Below are 19,936 nucleotides of genomic sequence, written 5' to 3'. Positions count from 1 at the left end.
TTGTGCTTTTCCTTTTCTTTCTTTCCTGTGTTTCAAATTCACTATTGTTCAAAGATTTTAGAACCTCCCAATTTTCCATTTTTATTCCATTAATGTAAATATAGAACTACCAGAGTTTAGAAAATGCATATTTACTGATAAATAATGCACATTTCAGAATGATAAAAATTTTCTTTTTCAAGGAACTAGAAATGAACAAGTTTAAACATTTCTACAACAACCTAGGTTGATCCAAATTTGAAAAGCTGTTCCTACAGGTTCCCATGTTATCTTGATTATTGACAGCTTCCTCTTGTTCACAGGAAACATCTGCTGAAAGAATGGAACAACACCATTGTAGGACACCCTCTAAAAGCATTATTTTAGCAGTATTGCACTCCAAAAGACATAGTGCTGCAATAAACTGTGATGAAAAAGATAACTAAAAAAAGGAAGAGTGTGATAATTAAAAATAGGCTTTTCTGACAGAGAAATTGTGAAGAAAGTCAGAGTGTCAGTGAGAACAGTTCCCTTCCTTAACAACTGGGACTCAGAAACTCAGAGAATCTCTGACAGGAAGATGCCTGAAGAGCCAAGAACTTATGAAAAAGGCGTCTCATGGGACAAAAGCTTCGAGCATAACTTACTACAGCTTACTGGCTGTAGTAAGTTATTTCTTTACTACAGCCAGTAAGGATTTCCTGGACCCTGAAACATGACCCAATGGGTTACTGACGATGGAAAGAAGGTGTTATGGCTCTTAGACTCAATTATTTAAATTTTTAGTTTGTCAAAGATTTTATTTATTTTTTTTGTAGAGTCCAGCAGGACTTTTTACAAAAATAGTCCTCAAGGCCTCGCATGTTTTAAGTGTTTTCCTGCTTCAACACACCTGATTTCATTTGATGGATAATTAACAAGCTTTCTGCTGAGCTGCATTCATTTGAATCAGGTGTGTTAACCCCTGACATGCAACTGGTTAGTCAGTAGATTAATTTTACGTTGAGATCATTACCAATGGCTTACGTTTGTGCTTCCTTAAGAAAAAGTTTGACACCGTGGCGTGACCAGCAACATCTCTTAATATTACCTCCATTGAGCTGACTGGGATGAACTGACAAGACAAGTTGAAGCAAAACACCGATCAAGTGGGAACTTTTGCAACACACCAATGAGTGCATTCTGCTTCTAATTTGAATTTATTGTGTGTTACTGTACATATGTTCAATGAGATTAAAGCCAGCTCCAAACCAGCGCAAACAACGTAGGGCATGTTGAACTGCTTGGATTTAAATACAAAACTGGACGACCAGATGTACTGCTGTGTTTGAAATGAATCTGATATATAAGTTTCACATAAGATGAACTAAACTACAATTTTTTGAGGTTCAAATTTTATTGACATGTACCTTGATGCATGATTTTAGTTTAACTAGCATCATTTCATCAGGTCAAGTAAAGACAAGAAAACAATGCAGAGCACATTTAATAGTTTAATTATAAGCTGCTGTATACATTCAGTGATTATTCCGATTTTTATGTTGCCAGAAGCATGGGTGAGACCAGCAAAACATTCAGCCACAGGATCTAGTGTGTTGTATGCAATCTGTCCATTTCCATTCATCGACTTCCACATTGTACATACTACTGTGCACTGCAAAGAAACATTAAAGCCACACTGCTGGCGTGCAACGTGGGTCTTCCAGGACCTTTGCTGGTTCAGACATGATTCCACCCAGTCTGTTGTGTGGTGCTCATAGGAGGGAAGAGCCCTGTGTCTACCACTCGCTGCCGTCTCTACCTCATCTTGGAGATCAGCTGAACACAGATGGCACATGGTGACAGCAGTGCTGAGTAAAGCAAGTCTGCATGTCAGGAGCTCATTTGAAGTCAAGTCCAGCCTTACAAGCTGGAGCTAAAGGTGGGAAACTGCAACAGCTTTCTCCTCCTGAGATGCTAAGGATAAGCAACATCCTGCAGTCAGCACAGTTGGGTTTACATCTTTTTTTTTTTGGTTTCTTTTGCTATCTCACTCTAAGCTCGTCGAACGGACACACTAATGTTGGTGCTGAGATTGCTTTTTTTTCTTCTTTTTTTTGTCTTTTTTTCCACACTTTCTAGTAGCCCACACAGAAACTGGATGGCACAAGAACTGACCAATAAGAAACTCTTTACAACAAGGTAGACTGCAAGTCAACGGTTGCCAGGGATCACACATTAAGCAAAACAAAACAAAACAAAAAAAAATCCAATTTCATAAAAAAGAAAAAAAAAAATCAAGATCCATATAAAAGCAAAAGACAAATGAACAAAAAGCAAGTTAATTTCAAGTATAACTTACTCATAAAATAACTACACAGCATTAAATATTCTCATTATACATTTTAAATTATTTATAAAATATATTTTGGCATATATGTTTTTTTATGTTATTTTCGTGTTTGTGTAACAAACGCTACCGTAGCTTCAGTTGAACACCAATGTTTATTCGATTTTTTTTTTCCTTTTGAAACAAAACATTAAAGGGATTGTCACATAACAACAGGTTATTAAAAATGATAATAGTAAACCCTATACAGAGTTCCACATAGCAAGACATGAGTGACGATCCCTTCTATCCTAGCCCCATAGTCAAAAGTCAAAAAAAGTACAAGACCAAAAGCACAAAGCTCTAATTTGTGCTCCACTGGCTACAATCAAGGTTGGGCACAGGAGATTTCAAAAGCATTAAAGTCTTAAATTTGTTCATACAACTTGTTCTGAACACAAAGATCGGTCTGTCCCACTTCCAGCGTTCAGAGAGGCTTGGCAGATAGCAGGAGTTCATTTTGCTCCTTCCGTGATAAAATATAAATACTTTAAAGACCTCACAGTCTGATGATACCAGGTTGTCCTCAGGGATAAAAGCAGAAGTTTTCTCTTATCAGCCAGGCAGAAGACAAACGAGACTGAGAGGACTCTTGATCCTGCTCCTGAATGCACCACGAAGGAGCCAATGAGCAACATGTGTTTGGGTGAATCCTGCGCGTGTGTCTGTGGTTGTTTATTACAGTGTCAGAGCTCACTATACAAAGGAACAAGGAGCGATTTTAGCAGCTAAAACACACTGCAAAACCAAAGAAGGCAAATGTCATTTTAGTCATACAAAAGTAGTTCAAAAGGCATAACTGTACGTAGGAATTGGCACCTCATGCGTCCCAACATGTAGTGTCCTGCTTTGGCTCGAGGGCTGGAGGAGCTCCACTGGCCGCGTCCATGCAGTCAACAGTAACCTGCCTGTTTACTTAATGCAGACTGAAAGAAAAACCGAACAAAAGCAAACGAGGAAAAAGTACTGCGACTACAACAAAGCCACATCCACTACCTGGGCTTGAGCACACAACTAGCTGCAGCAGACTACAGTTCATCATCAGCAGCCCAAGCTGGTTCTGGAGTTTTGGATTCTGCAAATGGGTGTGTCTCTACACTTCCACAGCCTGGCTGTGTATACACAGCTACCGTGGGGTAAATATATATATGTGAGTTTACACTGTATATGTGTGTGCATGTTGGAGTGTGGCCAAGAAGCTTGCTAAAGTACAATGTCCTTCAGGCGCTTGCTGCTGGGGGACTCCTTGTCTCGGCCGTCGTGCAGGAGCGTGTTGATCTCCCTGACGGCCGGCTCGCTGTCCTTCCCCTCAGGCTGCCGCAGCAGGCTGTGGTTTGCGATCCGCTCTGCGTCACGACATTTCAGTGTATTGTAGGAAGATGACGCCTTGGACATTGGGCTCTTCAGGTGCACGGGGGAGGTGATGGGGCTGGCGGCCTCACGCCCATTGCCAGCTTCGCGAACTGCCCCTCCGTTGGCCTTGGGGCTGCACACCTGAGACTCCTGAGTCCGCTTTCCCTTCAACTCTCCCCGTTCAACATCCTCTGGCCCATCCTTGCCAAAGGTGGCAAAAGTCCTCTTGATCGTGCCGTCCTCGTAGTGCGGCACGTCCACCGTGGTGGCCTCGATGGACAAAGCGATGACGTTGCGAGCGTGCTCGGGTGACTTGGCGCGTGCTGGGACCGAAACCCGAGGCATCCAGCAGCGGTCAGAGTGGCCCAGTATGCGGCACTCGTCCTGGCAGTGGAAGCCCTCTCCGGGATCTGCAGACAAAGAAAAAAAGTTTCCTAGATCAGTCTAAATTTAAACCACAAATTTTATTTGTGATCATTTGGGCTGGGAAATAAATCAGCAACAACATGCATCGCAATAAACACTTGATCAATATCAGTAGATAATACAACTATATTCAATAATTTCACTGAACTCCAATCAATAACCAAACAGCATTCTGGGAATCATCGGCCATCGGTGGCCATCGGTGGCATCAACTAACTCACTCACTCTTCAGTTACCTAGCAACTCACTCTTTGGTTACCTAGCAACTCACTCTTTGGTTACCTAGCAGCAACCCGTTGAGTGACTCGCACAGCAGCACCACCGTGCCTCATAACTGCTCAAAAATAAAAAACAAACGAGTGAAATGAAAGGAGATGTCAAATTGTTCGTGTCAAATCAGCCATAAAACAACTTAAAGAAAAAGCGAAGAACAGGATAGGAAGAGTTTTTGAAGATGATTTGGCTTCATTCAGCAGGACACAACATTAGTCCCCTATCTCTCCCAACAACCACTGGCTAATCTAAGGCAAGTTAACTTTTAACTGGATATGTACTGTCTCCAGAATGGTTTTGTGTATCTGTGTAACTGGTTACCAGCCTCTCAGGTCTTTATGTTCTAGCCAAGAGTCTTCTTGTTTTCAGTAGGAACGGCAAAACATTATTACAAGACTTTCAGCCATTTCCACTAGCTTTTTAATTTAAGTGAAGCAATTTAACTGGGATGCAACTTCCTGTAGACTTTCACAATAAAATAAGGCACTATAATTTTTAAAAAGCACATTGCAAAAGCTGATGAAAACAGACACACATCCTTTCTGCTCATAACTACACAACAGCATGAATGTTAACTGCACTGTTTGTGTTCAACTTTAGCTTGGAACATGTTTTTTTTTTTTTTCCCCAACATATTTTAATACAAGAACAAGATTGATAACCACAGTGATTTTAGGCTGTTAATTTCCGACCATGTACATCAACTTCAAGATGCAGTCTCTCTCACACTCCTCCCAATCATAAGCTAGATGTTTGAGGCACATCTAATGTACCAATTAAATCATGTATTGTTAAATCAAAAGTCCATTTGGAGCTGTTGCGTAATTGGGTTTTCACTACCAAACGATAGATAAAAGGCAGGTTTAAACAGTGCAATCAGATATCCCAGAGAAAGACACCAGACGAGTTGCGGCGTTGCTGCCTGGTTCATATCTCTTCCTCCCTCTCTGTCTCTGTCATCTGGCGCCGAGTTATAAATATGTAATGATGTTTAACGATGGAGCAGGGGGAAAAAAAAGCAGATTAGTCTGACTCTGTATGGCTGTGCTGCACTTTGTTGTTGGTGGGAGAACTTTCAAGAACATTTTGGCATCATTGGTGATGACAAAAAGACGCTATGATCACTCATTTAAATTTAAATGCTGTTTTTCCTCAAAACCAGTGAACAATTTGTCTGATAGAATCTAAATAAAAACATATTTGACATGAGGTAAGCAGAGCATCAAAAAGCGCTCCAAAAATGTTTGACTTAAAGTATTAGAGTTAATTTTTAAAATGTGTCGTTGCAGCTGTAGCATGTTTCTCCTCCAGCTCAAAGTCTAAAAATGAACCTGCTGCACGAGCACACGGGAGATATTTCTGTGCTCCCTACTGCTTGTTTCACTCCAAGCAGCAACCATCCACCGTTCCAGAAGCACGAAATGACAACAAAGAAAAAAGGAATTGTGAGAGAGGGATTGGGATCGACCCAAATGCATATGCTTACATCTGGCAATCCCAGCTTGAAAGATCACCTAATTAAAATCACTAATGATCTGTTTTTCCACCCCCCCTTCTTTTCCGCACTCGTGAGAGGCACCTCTGCTAAGGCCCTGGGGATCGATATTTAAAGATCGGAGACAGGCTTTTCAGGGGCAGATATGTCAGCACTGTCTCTCATAAAGTATAATCTGATGGCGCTGACAGATAACATGGAAACTAAATGCCTGAATGAAGTGAGTAAAGGGATCAAAGGCTATCTGAGCCCAAATATGTGGGAGTTGAATTATGGGCCGAAAATAAGAGCACAGGCACCAAGAATGCAGGTCACGGGTGACTGATACAACGGCACGACATTTCTTTGATGATTTTAGCCTAAATTTGGACAATGGGAAGCATTTATGAGCATTAATGGCTTTGAAAAAAAAAAAAAAAACCTCGGGTGAACATGTAATCCACTGACTGGTTTCAACGTGTCAGAAAATGTTAAAATGTACCAAGAAAGTGGCAGACTGGCCAGAGTTTTCCTCATTTTTACGGCTCATGCAGTCATGCGTTGTTGCCGCTCCCAACTTGCTGCTGTGCATTCACGGAATCAAAAATGTCTTTTTATTTTTCTGTCACGCCATTTCCTACGATCTCTCTGACGTTCAGTGAGGTTCCAGATGAAGTGCAGAAGTGACTCGAGTTTCCTCCATCATTCCGTGGCATTTGATAATGCTGCGTTGCCCCTCCCCAACCTGTTGCTATGTGAAGCTGTGTAACTGTATGACGTTTTTCCCCCCGTTGACCATTCCTAACATTAAAAAGTAGCTTTTAATGACACACCAGAGAATATTCTGGGCTGACTGAAACATTTTACAGCTTTATGGAGCACAGTCTAAAGTTGCCCCTCCCCTACCTGTTTCTGTGCACCAACAACCAGCTTGCTGAAAGAAGGCTCCTTTAACTTCCTGTTGCTTACATGTTAGAGGAAAAGAATCTTATAGCAAAAACATTGTGATGTTGACTGAGATTGTCATATTTGATAAAAGATGGATGTTATAAGTATTATTACAGCATATAATCTGCAGTAATAATGTTGAAATAACATTATTACAACATAAATAATAAGTCTGTTTCAGTACTTTGTCAGGAGAAATGAATAATTGTTGCTTTCCTTTTGTTTTTTTAAATAAATGCAGTTAGATCATGCTCGTTATACCATAAACGTATGCTGGTTTTCCTAATGTCGTCATCTACTGATAACTTTAAAATGTTCGAAGAAAAATATTAACTTTAGTTAATATACTGCCATAAGGACCTGTGGGAAGCACAGGAAATAATTTTATGCGGCAAAACATAACAAAAGAGGAAAGAGTATTTTTCTCTTCCCGGTTTTATAGCCGGTGTATAAGTTCCTATAAATCCTCACTGATTGAACTGACAAACTGCAAAGGCAGCAATCAAGCAGACAAAAGCTATTAAACCGGGGATTTCTTTTTTTTTTTCTTTCTTTTATAAGATATGCAATCAGTATGTAACAATGCAATCACAGGAAAAAGTCTTTACAAGGTACCACAAACATAATGAATGGTGATGACTGAAAAATAAACACATTGCTTAAGGCTATATGGTACAGAAAAACAGCCCCTTTTTAAGCAATTTTCAACTCCCTCTGCTTTCTGCAGGTCTTTTGTTACGGCTTTCTGAGCGACAGGTTTTTGAATGCATCCACAGACAATAGAGGAACAATAAGAAGTCACATTTTTGATCATTACACCAACATATAGTTACCATTTCGGTGCTCACTCGTGTACGTAATTCGATTTTACACATGTAGGAATGTGAAAATTCCTGTAAAATCTTGTTTGACGTGTTTGATAAAGCAGATCTTTTTCTCCACTGATTAAAAATTTACAAGCATCCTGGTAATGAATGCAATTTCCTCTAAACACTTTGGCTTATTTCTATAGCCCAAAGCATCCTCTGGGGCATGAAAAGCCGTAAGGCACAAAGAAATATACACAAGTTGCATGGTTGCTACTTAGCCGCGCTTGCATATGCAGTGAAAGCCATTTTCTCTCTTTCCTTTAGGGTCTATCAGAGAGCAACTGGGTTGTAAATGACATTGTTATGGAAGCCAAGTGCTATTAACACTCACACATCCTGCCTGTGCTCGGAGCTTCATAAAACGCAGATGTTGCTCTGAAAGATCCACAAAAAACTGAGAGAAAATTTAAATTAAAAAAAAGTGACAGGCCATCGACCTCTGACAAAGCATAATCTCTTCCTATTTGAAATAAAACGAGGCGACTGTAATGGAAAGAGATGAATTAGGGGCTCTTACAGCAGCACGAGTACAGAATAGGAGGCAGTGAAGGCACCTCCTGCTGAGAATGTGTATTCAAAGGCATCAGGAAAAGTCAGGAAATAGGGTTGCCAATCAGTGCAAGGAGCAGATTTAAAGCAGACGCACAAAGCAGGATGTTGTTGGGAACATTTCCGTTTGCAGATTTAATACCTATTAATTACTAAGTGACTTTCACTGAAGGGCGGAGGTTGCTTGTCTTTTGTTTGACATGATTGAAGCACTTACACTACAATGCATTCTACTGGAAATGCAGCCTAAAAAGATCCTTGTCTGTTCACCGCTGCCTTTGACTCAGGCATACTATGCTTTAATACAGATTTCAGGTCAAAGGGCCGCTGCGCTCGTGGGAGAACTTCCACAACATGGGAATCTAATAAATAATGCCACTTCAAATGCCCAAGACAAATCCCCCGGCAGCGCTGCTGTCCTTGTTTTTCTGTTTGCAGTTACCTGGAAAAACATCCCTTTGCATCACCACGGGGAGAAAATCTACACATTCTGAGTCATTTTATCTTAAATTTGCAGCCTGCGACGGCAGATTCAGCCCTGACTCATTCTCTTGATCAGTTAAAGGCATCTGAACTTCAAGTTACAGATCTTTAGCTTCACTGTGGGAATCCCACAACCTGACTAGCTCATTGCTCACTTTACTCTGGTGTACTAGATATAATGATCCCTTCATATTATATGCCTGCAGGCACTATTTTTTTTGTTGCTAATGTAGCAAAAAACGAGGAATCAGCAAAAACTTAAACCCTCTGACACAAAAGCAAAGAGATGTGCTCCGTGTAAAACTCCTCCATCTTTCGCCAGCTATTTTTCGTCCTTTTTGGCTCACACATGGAGCCTCTCTTGGAAAACACAGGCGCTTATCGCTCCAAAAGTAAGTGTTGCAGCTTCCACCTGTATGTAGCACCTCGTAATATTAAAACATCACAATGTGCCTTGTGAAGCACTGTGTAGTTGCTACTTTAGTCCAGGCCGTTATTACAAGCCCCAGATTTGAAAGAATGTGCTCTAGATGATTTTGTCCTTTTTTTTTATCCAATTGATGTCATTTCTTACCTTCCTCGTTTTCATTTTACATTAAAAGATAACTTGCCCATTGTGTAGTAATAGTGTATTTTTCTTTGAAGTTAAGTATTTTTATATATTACACAAATAATTTTTTAAAATTATAAAAAATGCTTAATTCATTCATGTGTATAATTTAGAGTAATTTTATGTGCACCAAGGTCCTTTGACTGCAGTTTTGAAGCCTAATTATGGTTACCTACTTTATACTGTTAAATACTATTCATTGGAGTCATAATGCCTCATTTCACTTTACTACTCAAAGTGAGTATGAATTACAAAGTGTTTGATACCAACCATTTTACAATAGCTTTGTAAAAAATGACCAAAACTACATTCTATAGATATAAAGTTGCAAAGTGTTGAAATTACTCATTTTAAGCTGGATTCCCTGTTTAATATTATTTTAAAGGAAGGCAGAATACAATTCTAGACTTGTACACTTGTCTGATGAAGAGTGCACATTTACCTAGACACTGAAGGTAAAAGTGTAAAATAAATGGTGGCAGGTTGACAGACAACATAAACAACTTGTAAAAAAAAAAATACAAATGACTAGCTAGCCACTAGCCAGCTGGCACTAGCTTTCAAAAACCAGCTTGTAATTTAGTCCAGATAGATATTTTTAAACTGGAATTCATAAAAACCTTATTCCAGCAGTCAAAACAAAAAAGGACAAATTTTAAACTTTTTAGGAAACTTTTCAGACCAAGCATAAAAACCACAAAAAGCAGATTCATAAAAACCTGACTGGAATCTACATGAGTAACAGATTCTTTAAAATGAAGTTTGTTATTCTGGGTACTCTAGCGTAAAAAAAAAAACAAAACAAACATACAAGATAGATTGCAAATGATTTTAAAGCATTTCAAGAACGCTGCAGCTGGCTAACTCTTAGCCAATAACAACTGGCAGCAAAGGCACCTGAACTGTAGCTGTAGCTTCAACGTCTAAAATATTTATAGAGGTAAACCTAAACCTGGTTGCTTAACACCGAGCAGCGGTTCTTCAAAGCCCAGTTTGAGATTTATAAAATATTTACAATTCTTTGCAGTGACACAATAAATGGTTTATTTTTTGTGCTTTTTTGGTATTAGGATCCTCTTAGACTTAGATAAGATAAAAATTGTAGCAGACTGACTCGTCAAACTTGGACTGAATTATTCTGCATTTATTATAAACTCCTTAAAAATCCACTTATAAAAACAAAAAAAGTGGTTTATAATTTTTTCTTGTCTTGTGAGCTCGATCGTATGTATCATATCAGGAGCTGGATGCTTCGCTACACCTCAATATGTAGCCGTGAGTAATTAAGAGTAGTGGAGGACGGGAGGCAGGACTGAATTCTCCTGGAGTCAGATTCGAGTGGCAAAATCTTAATTTTAGATGAACCACAAGCCCACAAGTATGTGCAGCGTGACACAATTCAGTCAGTTCGGCTTTAAAGCCGATGAACTCCAAAAAGAATGTGGAGCAGCTATCTGGTATGATAAATTATTTGACAAAGAATATCAGCAACTTTTGTCCTTCGCTACTTTTTCGCATTGTCTCTTTATGCTGACATTTATGCTGAAGCAACAAATGTCCCAATTCTGTTAGTCATGAAAACAGATATCCGTGCACAGACAGCCAGACATTTTAGTATGTTTCTCCTTGTGATGCAGATGTTACAAAAGGAAATAATTTAGAGCACTTTAAAGCAGATACACGATTCCTGTGGCCTACACAGACTTTACACATTCTCTTTGATTTCCTGTTGTTTGCACATTGTCTTTGAAAGTGAACCCCATTAAAATGCTGTGACAAAGCCATCACACAGAGCCTGTATAGTCAAGGAAGACAGTTATTAAGCTCTGCAGACTAAAAGAGCAAACAGCGACTCTGTCATTGCTCTCTGGCCTTTTTTTTTTCATCATAGTAGCATGTGGCATATTTTAAATGCAAAAGAGTTACACCTTAGGACAAGCAAAGTAGAAGCTCTGACGATGCTGTTTATAAGTTTCCATTTCCCGCAGAGACTTTCCCTGCTTTTCTGCTCTCATCACCGTATTCGTGAGCGTCTCTGACACCGAGATGACTGTTTTCTAATTGCTCTCCATATTAATTTTCCATCCTAGCAGTCACATGGCAAAGATTGATTAAATCTAAATTGTTGCTACAGTGTCTTGATGGAGCCTGTGATGCAGATGCTGATGAAAGTCTCAGAGTGGAGGAGAAAAATCTGATAATATAGCAGCAGCGGTGGCGGCGGCAGCTCAGAGGGCGACTCTCTCTGTGGCTGGTTTGCGCTCGAGACGTAACAGGCTGGGTCCCGTCTGATCTTTACACCGCGAACGGAGCTCAACATCCAGCCTGTCCTGTCTGAGGACAGTTCTACGGCCAGCTGAGGCTGAAGCTCGGCCAAGCAGCCTCCTACACTACTCACGAGGGAGAGTCCAAGCTCTGCTGTCATCCCAGCCAGCCAATTCAGTCTGCAGGCCATAAATCAGCCTGGAGGCTTGGCTCCTTCGGGAGCAGCAAGATGGAGTGTGATGGTCTTGTTTTTACAAACAGTAGAGGGGCACCCTTACTGCGCCACGTAAGCCATCATTCTCTGCACAGCGTCGAGTCCTTTCCTTCTCCCTACAGCATCTGGCTCAGCCACATCAAGCTCGCCCCCCTAAAAAACCCCCAGATTCATCCCTCACCGCTCCCTGCACAAGGCCATCTTTTATGCCTCTCCTCCTTCTGTCCTCCTCTCCCATCTAACCAGTACTGCCAGATCACGTATATTGAGGTAATTAAATGAACCCCTCACATAAAAAGAAAATCACTCTCTCTGCTTTTTTTCCTACCTGACCAGAATTCCTTACATTTTATTTTATTTTTTTAAGTCAAATAGTAAATGCTGAGAACAACAGACACAGGAAGCGATCGAGAGAGTCACCGATGTATCAGCTGGTGACTGGAAAGGGACGATTTTATGCTCGTCACACCCTGAACCAGATCAGCCAAAATTTGATTGGTAAATATGGGATCAACTATGCCTCAGAGCCAACAAGTCGTGCTGATGAGACTCTTTGATGTGGAAGTTGATGCTGAGAGAAGACTCAGATATTTTCAATATCAGTAATAGAATCATGTCAGGTCCAGACATGCAGACAAATCACACAGTGATCAGCTAATTGAATGCTTGATGACAGCGATCAGCTGTCAAAATCTGACTTTTTTCCCATAAGTGAATGTATCATCACTAAGCACAAAAACTAGAAGGGAAGCTGCATTTCTGTGAAGACATCTGTTGTTAGCCTGGACCCTTTACATTTTTGAACACTTTTTGTGTACCAGTAGCTTTAAATGCATGTTTTAGTTAACTGAATAAATGTGTTGAAGTACACGCTATGGTATATTGTTTTGTTGGCAAGAAATGCTGGAAGCTATCTTGATGGTTAGGGGAAAATATGTGTACCTGTTGATTTTGATTGGAGCTGATCACAGGGAAAGTGATCACTTTGTGCATCTCTGTCAGTGAAATCCTGTTTAACTGCAGAACTGTCCTCTAACACACATGGTTTGACATCCCCCGTGTTCTATAGATTATTATAAATTGATCATCAAAAGGCTGCTTCACACTCCTTTGTGGTTGGAATAAATAAAAAATAAATAACTGGAGACATCTGACAGTAAATTACTGGACAACACTAGTATTGATTTTTAATCTATCGTGCAGAAAAATGTGACTTTGACGTGCAAAACACGTTTGTGAGTTATATTGTCATAAATATGATTTGAGTTGTATTCGTACAAATACGTCCCATAACCTTCATTCTGTAGAGCATTATTAAATTTCCTGTGGTTTACAGAGAGGTATCGTTCTGTCACTTGATCCTGTTTTTGTTGATTTATTTTATATTAAACATTTTGTGAAAACAGTTATGTTTTCAATTTCTCTAGAAAGTAAAAAAAAAATTATAATTCGGCCACAAAATCTCTAATCAGTGGATCTCCAGTTATGTGAGCTTTGCTGGTCCGTCTTTTATTTCTATTCCTGGACCTCAGCAACAGTCAGAGAGTCAAAAACAAATTCTCAGGATATCCAGGATCTTGAAAAAACATTTTTTTCTTCTTCTTCTTCTTCTTCTTCTAGTATATCAATAAGAATTACAGGCCAGGAACAGTTCAAGCCAAATTATGAAAATATTTTCTTCCAATGCATGCTCCTCCCTCCTGCTGCTGCTCATCCATACAGCAGAGCCAGGGCATTGTGTAACAGCCTCCTGGTATAAAGAATGAATTTCCAAACTGGTGTTGACAAACAATGCACTAGCTTCTAAATTGGTACAAACAGCATCTGCTTAACAGCTGTGTAACAGCAGCGGGAAGAAGGAAAAAAAAAAAAAAAAAAAGCAATCGCTCCGCTGTTTATAAATCACTATGTCATCGTAGAGCACTGCTCTGTTCAGGAGCAGGACCACTGGCCAATGGACTGCTTGATGTAGTGGAAACAATGCGAGCGGGTTGTCATGATGACATACGTGGGTGGGCTGGTTTCGGTGGCCTGGCAACAAATAGCATTTTGCTGAGAGGATTCTCTCACCCTATTATGCCCTTCTGCAATGATTACTGGCTCCTAAGGGTCACAGTGCCCCAGTCATACTTTCTAAGCCTGAAAAAGAGTCACCCTTGACTCATATCATGGCTTACAAAACTCTTGGAGGAGAAAGGTTGGCTTTGATGTGATCCGTTGTTGTGCAGACCAGCCAATATTATAATTCATGCCCTTTTTCCCTACATTACATGAGCCAGTGACCATTTAACTCTCTCAACGGGCACTCTGAACTGGATTCAACCCAGGCAGGAAGGCGTAAACAGATAAGCATGGATGCACAAGGCTAAACTGTGTTAAAGAGGAAGCAGAGAGGTTTTCTCAACACAGGCTACGGCAGCGACACAATGCCCGTATGTGGCCACCGAACACCAGAAAGCCTGTGGGGATGGCTGGTTTCATCTCAACCTGAAAAGAGCCCAACTGTTCGACCGTGCTGCCAATTCAACAACATGCAGAGATATCGTAGAGAAAGTGACACACTTCCAGCACGAATCCATTACTGGGCACAGAAATACTGGATCACGGCGGTCCAACAGCAGCACTGGGCCGTCCAGGTATCGAGATGTTGGTGTTTGTTTCTCTGGTTGTGAATATCAACACGACGCTTTCCTGATATCTTCTTATTTCAGGAAGCTGTAGGACATTATTATATGTTTAAATAATCTAAATAGACTACCAGAACAACCTTTCTGGTTATTTTATTTTATTTTTTTTTCCAAACGGCCATTAGTTGGTTGATTAGTTTTTTCAATTTTTTTTTTGGAAATTTTTTCCCCTTTAGGGCATTTGTTGTTTCGGGCTTTTTTTTGGATTTTCGGGTTAAAGGGGGGTTGAAACCAACGGCAACCCCCATTTTTTTTTTTTTTTTAGCAAAATGGAAAACCATATGTTAGGCAAAGTATGAGATCCTCATGGCTCCGAAAAGGAGCAATTATTCCTACTGCTAAAATAATATAAAATTGCTAGACATTAGGAAAAGCACAGAATAAACACCCACTAATCTTCTTAATGGTTTTAAAAGTTCTTGTGGCTCAGAGTATTTAACCTATGTGCTATTTTGACAAGTTGATATTAGCTGGTTGCTATGGGAACTGTCATACATTTGTGCTCATTTCAGCTGAATTAGTTTTTCTTGTAACCAACAGAAAACTCTTTTTTTTTTTTTTTTTAGGAAGCTTTCTGTGTCCATACAGTTTGAAAAAAAACATTTCATTCATCCCAATAAAAGTCTTTAAACTGTAGCAAACTTAAGATGAGTGTTAATCTCTTTCAAATATGTGATGATAATGAGAGAAAAGGTAATTAACTGCAAATTGTTGGAGTTGCTTTGATCTACTTTTCCTTTTATACAGGTGATTTTACTGAAACAAGAAATCAGCTCAGCAGGTTTATGCTTGTAAACCGAATTATATTGTTAGTCTATATAACTGCTGTGGAAAAAAAACTATTCACTGGTGTAATTCAGTGATGAATTTTATTGGATAAAATTCATCTTTTCGGCTGGAGTGTTTTAAAGAGACAATTATTTTAACTTGTGAAAGATGGAGGAAGAGGAAGAATGCAATTATAGTTCAAATTAAACCGAAACTCCAGCTCACCTTGTTCGCATAATTTGATCTGTTTCCAGTTAAAATAGGATTTTGTGGAGAGATATCTTGCAGGGTAGAATCTATTAAAAATATCAGAGGAAAAATTAGATTATACCACAGGTTTGTTTGATAGGAGGTGTTTGCTCTAGCGTGGCATAATTGGTTGTGGCGAATTTCCAGACAAATTGCCTTTAAACGAAATGCTAACATATGGTTCTGGAAAATATATTTTCTGTGAAAATTGGAGATAATTTTTGGAAACACCTTGAGTTTTCCTATCGTCTTGACCTTCACAACCTTCAGTTTTGAAAGAACAATAATGCAAAACAGAGTGTTAACAGTCTGCTCCTAAAATGCAGGCCTGCGTCCTGCTAGCATCTCTATGGCAGACCTGCCCACTCCGCTAAGCAAGCCAGCCAGACCGCCTGCTTCTGTCTGCCTGGCTCATTCTTTCTGCAAAGCATCGACAGAGGACAACTTTAAATACACTGGAACAAATGCAGTATTTCTGTGTTTAAGCTTGACCGAGCTGGCGAGCTAATTTGCTCCTAAACCCTTGAGTCTGGGAGGAGCGAGGGGGCAGAAACAGACATTTAAATTACATCCATGAATGGGGATGAGGGGGGAAGACGAAAGATATACGAGTGGCGATGGAAAAAGAGAATAGACGAGATGGGTCGAAGATGGAAAAAATGGATGGAAGGAACTTTTTCTTCTTCTTGTGTTTGCAAAGCCTACAAAGAGACAGTTGATCATACAAACACTAAATAAGCCACAACCAATTCTCAGCTGTTAACCTGAAAGTATCTCAGGTCAATGACAGGGAAAAATGAAACAGACAATATTTGAACATCATTCGCACTGTGAGAATACCGTGGCTGGCTAACCATTAGCCGCTTACGCCACTGAAGTTTCCTTAAGATTCGGAGAAACCTATGTGGACAAAGCTCAGATCACTTTTCTCGCTTCTAGGCTAATTTTGGCACTTGGATATCCTTAAGCAACAGCTAGAGATGTGTACCAAAACCAGAAGCAGACAAATATAACACAACTGGCTACACTGGCTTAGCCGATAACGACGCTAGTTTAAGCATCTGCTTTGAAACTTCCCATCAGTGCTAAACTATTGGGCTATTTAAGAGACTTTAGGGATGGCATATGATCAACTGCAGTTCAAAATATAAAAGTTTCCGTTCTTGTAACACACACATTCTGTGAGTTTTGAACTATTATAACACGAGAAATTATTGCATTAAAGTCAATTTAAGCATCTGCCCATTTTGTACCCATGCCTTGCCAAAGTCAAGTATTACATACCCTTTGTAGTTTTTCTTTAATTATGGAAAAAATTGTTCCCACACATGATTTCCCCTGATTTAGGTACAAACTTCTCAATGTTTGTTTGGTCCAGTTCTTGGGAAATACGACATCCTGATCAAACTCTACACAGACTCGAGCTGATAGATAACATTCGCTGGAGTCAGACAAAAATAATTATTAAATCCTCAAATCTTAAAGCAAGACAAAGACGTCCCTACAGTGGCTATAAATTGTTGAATGTAGCATCCTGTAGCAATCAGGATCTTTCTGTTCCTCAAAAACTGGGCTACAAAGTAACTAAAAGTAATACTGTCCGAAACGGTGAAAAGGCAATGTGACCAACATCAGTTTTTTCTACTTTAAATGTTCATGTAGCTTTCTAAAATAACTTCATTTCTTCAGAACTTGTTACTGTGTCCGACTAGGCATGACAGCACTGATAAGCTAATATCTAAGGATTTCCTCTCCTGCTGTGAGCCAATGTTTTGCTTCAAAAAAGGGACCTTACATAAGTAATATAATGTGGCTTCTCATTGAGTCGCATTCACTTTGCGTTCGCCAGGACTGTGTGTTTTATATTCCTTTTTATCTCATCAAAGCAGCAAAAGCATGGTGTCTACTTTCTCTCATGTTCTCTTTTCCTTCTTTCCATTTTCAAAAAATTGCACTTGTCTCGTTATAAAGCGATCCTTGGAAGTAGGACACTGTAACACGGCGGCGTTGAGGGTACGGAGTGGGACAGGCAGGTAAAAGTTCTGCACAGAGGAAGTGGGCCACCTTGGGAAACGATCATGGCTTGAACAAACAGCCCCATTGTTTCGCACTGAACAACACAGACGGCGTCACTTAGGGATAAGAGGCAGATAAAAGAAATAAAGAGCCACAGCGAGACACCCCCATTGCGTCTAGATACATTAGATTTACACCTACTGGGTCTAACTCTTTCTCCAGCACACATCCTGCTTCCCTGTCACGAAGGATGATCTGTTTGGCATCTTTGGAGGCTTGCTGATTCTCTCCCAGGTTTCTCCATTATCCACAACAGCAAAGTCGGCACCATGATGCCACTTAGTATAACGCAGTCAGAACCTATGTCCGCAGCATTAGCCACCCACCAGCCGCCACCACAATATATAGACGCTTGTCAGGAGAAAACGCTGCAGCCGGTTCGGTAAGACACTCAGATTAAATCGCAGGTGGGAGAGTGGTCTGAAGAAAAGAAGAAGGAACTAATAGGCACATCTTTTCTGATTTGAGGAACATGACTACAGCATACATAAGGATGGTGGCTGGGGTCTGACACAGAGGTAGTAATTGGATTTCTCAGGCCCTGTGCCCACTCATGATAACATGCTGAGCTGTGACATGAAAAGTCCTTATGTGTGGCGAGGGAGCAAGGTGCAGCAGAGTGGAAGTGACAGGTGTCAAAGATCCAATTCCCTTGCTCTTCTCGATCCTCCAGTTCCTTTTCTCGGGAGACAGCCGCGGAACAACCTGCCCCACACTAAAGCCAAACACCACGCTTGACATTCAGTTGCAAATCCCGGCAAGTTAAAGTTATGTAGAGTGCAGCAGGGGAGGCAGAGGAAGGGGAGTCTGCACGTGCCGTGGATATAAGGGGTCACGGCCCCTGATTGCCCGGTTTATTTACAGAATATTCTGATGCTAATGGGAGCTGAACACAGAGGGAACTCAGGAGAGGATTGTGAGAGTCGTGCTGCAGATCTTGGAGATGATGGGGGGGATGTGCAGAGTCCGCACAGACACAGTCCCCTCCCTGTCCTCTCCGAGCTTTCTGGCCTCGTCTTTAACGAGAGCTGCATGAGAAGAGGCACATCATTAAGAAGAGCCATTCTGAGGTTTTCCTGTCTGCCATTAAACTTAACAACCTGCCTCTCTCATTACCTTTCATCCTCCCTATAAAAAAAGGGGTAACTCCGATTTTGAAAGTTGCATCAGCCCCACAATGATGGATTGTGTCGCTCATTCAATCAAACCTGAAGGCATTTCTAAATATAGAAGTTGCTGCTGCAGCTAGTGCTGTATTTACATGTTTAACGCTAAACTGTTTTTACATATTACACTAATTTGATATAATAATTGGGTTAATGCCCAGACAGATATGTGGTAGCCTAAAGGAAACAGATTAGCAGCACCACAGACAAACAGAGGCCTTTGAGGACGTCTCTATTTAATGGCAATGAATTTTCTCTAATTTGATTATCAACCACCGGCAGCTATGCAACAACGCAGAGAAACACCCCTCCAGATCCTGTTCTGCTCTTGACCTTTCTCTGAAATGAACCGAGTCAAAGCAGGCAGATTACAGCGTGTCCGCGGCACGGTAATTTAGGCCGACTTGTGGCGTTCAGGCTGTGCACATTACAGTCCTGATCTTTATTCACCAAGAAGACACAGCTGAGCTCAGCAGCAATTAGTGTTTGTTTAATCTGCATTAGACGTGGGCCAGTGTGAGATTCCCATGGTATGATAATGTTGAGTAAAACTACCAGGGTACTTAAATGTGTTGGTGCTTATGGGGAAATTTAAAGCAAAAACGTGTAACCTGATCTAATTGCTATTCCTTCTTCTCTAACATTTCTACTTAACTTTATTGCACCGATTATTACACTTCTCTCGGACTAACAAATCTAACACCATGTTAGCTGATTAGTCAGGCTATTTCCTCAAATAGCCGCTCTGCATTTGGCTGCCTAATAAACCTGCTGCTTGTAGTTTGTCAAATGTAAAACATTATCTTAATAGAGTTGGTTTCCACGACACAATTGTCTTTTTTTTTTTTTTAGCCAGTCATATTTATAAGCAACTGAAGGGAAAGTGTGGCAGCTTTCTTTCTTCCAGTGTGCAGCAACAGGACGGGGAGGGGCAGTACTGAATTAAACGAAATACAGGCACAACTTCAGTTTCTCAGAGTCTTTTCTCTGTAATTACAGATTGTTGTAACACTGAAAGGCTGCCACTAGATAGTTACTTATTAACCATCTACTCAGGTACAAAAAGGAAACAGGTGATCCCACTTAAAATATATAAAAAAAATTCCCTTCTCACCCTCCGCGGGTGGTCTCTCTCTCTCTTTCATCCTCTGAGCTCGGGTCCTCTACCAGAGGCCTGGG

At 40.4% G+C, this 19,936-nt stretch overlaps 1 protein-coding gene across 7 annotated transcripts in view; it reads right to left on the bottom strand.

Annotated features, from left to right (window-relative positions):
* Positions 1 to 1,459: 1,459 nt before the first annotated feature.
* pcdh19 (protocadherin 19) overlaps positions 1,460 to 19,936 on the bottom strand; it is an 80,180-nt gene continuing 61,703 nt past the window's right edge. For all 7 annotated transcript variants that reach the window (XM_007573641.2, XM_007573642.2, XM_016661565.1 and 4 more), the window contains exon 5: positions 1,460 to 4,110. In XM_007573641.2, coding sequence (XP_007573703.1) covers positions 3,551 to 4,110 — 560 coding nt within the window. In that variant the 3' untranslated portion in view covers positions 1,460 to 3,550. The remainder of the gene's footprint in view (positions 4,111 to 19,936) is intronic.

Source organism: Poecilia formosa, unplaced genomic scaffold (genome assembly GCF_000485575.1).
Source record: "Poecilia formosa unplaced genomic scaffold, Poecilia_formosa-5.1.2 Scaffold336, whole genome shotgun sequence".
In the NCBI taxonomy this organism is placed as follows: Eukaryota; Metazoa; Chordata; class Actinopteri; order Cyprinodontiformes; family Poeciliidae; genus Poecilia; species Poecilia formosa.
The sequence above is the reverse complement of the archived record's forward strand: the minus strand, read 5'-3'. Positions and strand labels throughout refer to the sequence as shown.